This window comes from Curcuma longa, chromosome 17, assembly GCF_044706935.1.
Source record: "Curcuma longa cultivar G26 ecotype Majalengka, Jawa Barat chromosome 17, ITB_CL_G26_1.1, whole genome shotgun sequence".
NCBI classification, from domain to species: domain Eukaryota; kingdom Viridiplantae; phylum Streptophyta; class Magnoliopsida; order Zingiberales; family Zingiberaceae; genus Curcuma; species Curcuma longa.
In genome coordinates this window covers 4,211,516-4,214,994 of record NC_133877.1, presented here as the reverse complement: position 1 = coordinate 4,214,994, position 3,479 = coordinate 4,211,516, and the positions used below count along the sequence as shown (strand labels likewise).

At 39.8% G+C, this 3,479-nt stretch overlaps 1 protein-coding gene across 1 annotated transcript; it reads left to right on the top strand.

Moving 5' to 3' along the window:
- Window positions 1-298: 298 nt before the first annotated feature.
- LOC141811493 (cyclin-D3-1-like) lies at window positions 299-1,801 on the top strand. Its single transcript, XM_074699521.1, has 6 exons — window positions 299-625; window positions 711-797; window positions 882-980; window positions 1,073-1,274; window positions 1,360-1,481; window positions 1,568-1,801. The coding sequence occupies exons 1-6, from the start codon at window positions 308-310 to the stop codon at window positions 1,799-1,801; spliced, it is 1,062 nt and encodes a 353-aa protein (XP_074555622.1). The 5' UTR covers window positions 299-307.
- The last annotated feature ends 1,678 nt before the right edge of the window (window positions 1,802-3,479 follow it).

Sequence of the window (3,479 nt, the reverse complement as noted above, 5' to 3'; positions counted from 1 at the left end):
GAAAATGCCTGAACAAAATTCCAATATAGCAATAGCTTCAAGCCTAACCACTCCCCTAAAGCAAGATTACTCTTCTTTCCCGGTACAAAAGACGAAGCCATTGTTATGGACACTGCTACAGGGCAAACCTATTCTCCTATATATAACCACCGCCCAAGCTTCCCCTCCTAAAGCCTCTTCTCCTTCCTTCTCGGTTTATTCCGTTATGATTTTTCCTATCTTCTTCATTTTGGCCTCGCTGTTTCTGTTTCCAAAGAGGCCATTCTGAGGAGGAACAAAAGAATGTTTCATTTTTGATCTAGTTTCAATGGGTGTCAGCTATAAGTATGATTCCTCCGTCCTCCTCTGCCCGGAGGGCAGTAATAGCATCCTGGAGCTTGGCGAAGAAGAACAGCCCTTCCATGGAGAACACCAAAGGCGCAACCTTTACCAATCTCCCAGAGAAAGGTGCGATTTTTATGGGGGGATGCTGAGGGATTTCGCTTTGCCGTCGGAGGAGTGCATTGCCCTGCTGATCGAGAGGGAGTCCCACCAGCACCTGCCACTCGGAGACTATGCCGAGAAGCTGCTGGGTGGGCAATTAGACCTAGCTCTCAGAAGTGATGCCATTGAGTGGATTCGAAAGGTAGACTCCGCATTTTCCTTAATTTTTCCATGATCCTGACAGATCGATCAACTTGAACATTGGGCATTTCTTTCCGAATGAACAGGTTCATGCACATTACAATTTTGGACCTCTAAGCGCCTATTTGTCTGTAAATTACTTGGATCGATTCCTCTCCTCATACCAATCCCCAGTAAGAAAAGAGACCAAGAACATATTCATTAAAGAAAATTTTGATTTTTCTCACCGTGCCATGATTGTGAAACTGTTGCTTCAGACCAACAAGGCTTGGATGACACAGTTGGTATCAGTGGCCTGCTTATCTCTTGCTGCCAAGGTGGAGGAAATAGAAGTGCCTTCATCTCTGGACTTGCAGGTTCTGGAAGAAACTTAATACCAATTTACTTGAAAAATCTTGGACTGTAACATCTTGTTACTTGTGGGTTAACTTTGTTTGTGAACAAATAGGTTGGTGAGGCAAAATATGCATTTGAAGCCAGGACTATACAGAGAATGGAACTTGCAGTGCTTAGCACCCTTAATTGGAGGATGCATATTGTGACACCTTTTTCATTCATTGATTACTTTTTGTATAAATTCAATGAAGGCAAATTCTCGGATAGCTCGTTATTTTCTTCCTCTGTGGACCTCATTTTGGGCATTGCCAAAGGCTAGTAAATTACACATGATACATTAAACTGAGAGAGATGTTGGATTGACAGCATGAGAGGAATTTGACTATGACTTGATTGCAGGGATTGGTTTCCTGGAGTTCAAGCCTTCTGAGATTGCTGCAGCAGTGGCATTGTCAACCCTGAGAGGTTGCCATACTGTAAACATTGACAATGCTTCAGCTTGTTGGATACATGTAGATAAGGTGAGATTATTCTTTTGCCTTCCACACTGAATTGAGTAATTCTGTTTAGATCCACATTTGTTAATGACTTTGCTCCATCGGTTCAGGAAAAAGTATTAAGATGTCATGAAGTGATTCGACGGATGAATTTGACAAAGAATATGGTTTATAGCAACAAAAGTCCCTCAGTTTCTGCCGTGCCAAAGAGCCCATCAAGAACACTGGATGCTTCATGTGTGAGCTACAAAAGTGATGATTCTTCAGCTCGCTCACATGGTAATTCTCATGCTACCTCTCCTGCTGCCAAGAAGAGGAAATTAAGCAGATCCATGTGTTCATGAGAGAAAAGTGTCTCTTTTGCAGCATTTTTGCCCGGTTGGTAGTTATGGCAGATTAACTAAGTGTGCCGGAAGAGCTTATCGTAGCAGGACCAGCCAAATTAGTGGTTTGCTGAAATTTTGTAGCATGATTTGATAGTGAAACCTTATCAGACACCACTACTAAAATGCAAAGTAGATATGATGTTCATCAGATAGGAGTGGCAATTCTACATAAGGAAATGGCTATGGTTTTTATTTCAAATTTTTGCAATGGTCAATCAGTTATTTTCTGAAGAGGCTACTCAAGTGAACTAATGAGGAACAAAAGCTGAATTTCTAGGCTAAGCTGTCAAATTTTAGCCATTTTGTGCATGGCATGGCTTCCTTTGTGTTCTTTCATTTGTTTAGCCTTCTTCGATCCTCATTATTACCGACATGAACCAATTAGTTATGTTGAGAGTTGCTTGCCCAAGTTCCACCACATCAATTACCATAACACTTTAATAGCAGTACAGTAAAAGTTCTACACTAAACTTAATTAGTTTATTACTGAAAGGAGAATATTCCTTGTATTAAACATGGATGAAATCAAAGTAGACAAATCCAATAAGGTACCTGTCGACAAGAGCCAAGTGACTTAGCTTCCTTAAAAAAACTAAGCTGTCAGTTTCTTAATCAGTAAAGAAGACATGGTTTCATCAGTTCCATTTAACTCATATGATTGATGGCCCCTTGCCAGTTGCAATGCCCATTATCTGCAGTTATACTGACATTTTATAATTTATAGCAGGTATTTTTCTTCCATCTTTTGGTTATTAATTAAACAATATATGCCTTGGAGACATGGCACAGGAGATGTTGACCATTAATTCTGAAGTCCATGAAAGAGATCACATGGAAATTTCTTTATTAATATTTGGGGGAAGGAAACTGTCATGCGGAAAGGAGATGCTGATTCATAAACACAGGAACACATTGTTTTTATCATCTTTGTCTTTACATTTTTGCTAGCTACTGGCTCATTTACTGCTTCCAATGGGATCATCAAGAGAAAAGTTTGATTTTATAAAGGAAAAAAAAAGACTGTCTGAAGTTACAAGAGCTAAAGTGCACAAACATCAAAAGAAAATAGACAGCCTTCAAACTGCAAAATCGTTATGGGTTTTATGTTTTACAAATCTACTGCAGTCTGATGCCACCAAACAAACCATGAGACGATAGAGAGAAAAGACTCGGCTTACAGAATCTTTTCACTCTTTGTTAAGTCCCACCTAACCTGCTGTTCATCGCTCATTGGATCTCTCTAAAGCTAGTCTCTCTAAAATCGCACCCCACTGTTCAACCAGTTGTTCTAATTATCTATGCAGTTCAATTGGTAGGAGATTTCCACGTATCAATCAGTAGCAGAGGTTTGATCAGAAGGTTTTGAAGTCGCCTCAGATTTTGTTACTTATGAGACAATGGTAACTCTATCTGTCAACGAATGAAAGTGAAATGAAATAACCGAGAACTAATCATTCACTTGTACTGAGGTTATGCTTCAGATAGACTCCATGTAGGCATAAAATTCCCACATTTAAGACGGTCAACCATTTTCTTCTGGGATCACATTGGATTTATTGTGCGCGCGCGATTTTACTTTGCATTTTGTAAAATGTTATTTCCGCGATCTCGAGATCACATAGTACCAACTTTGATC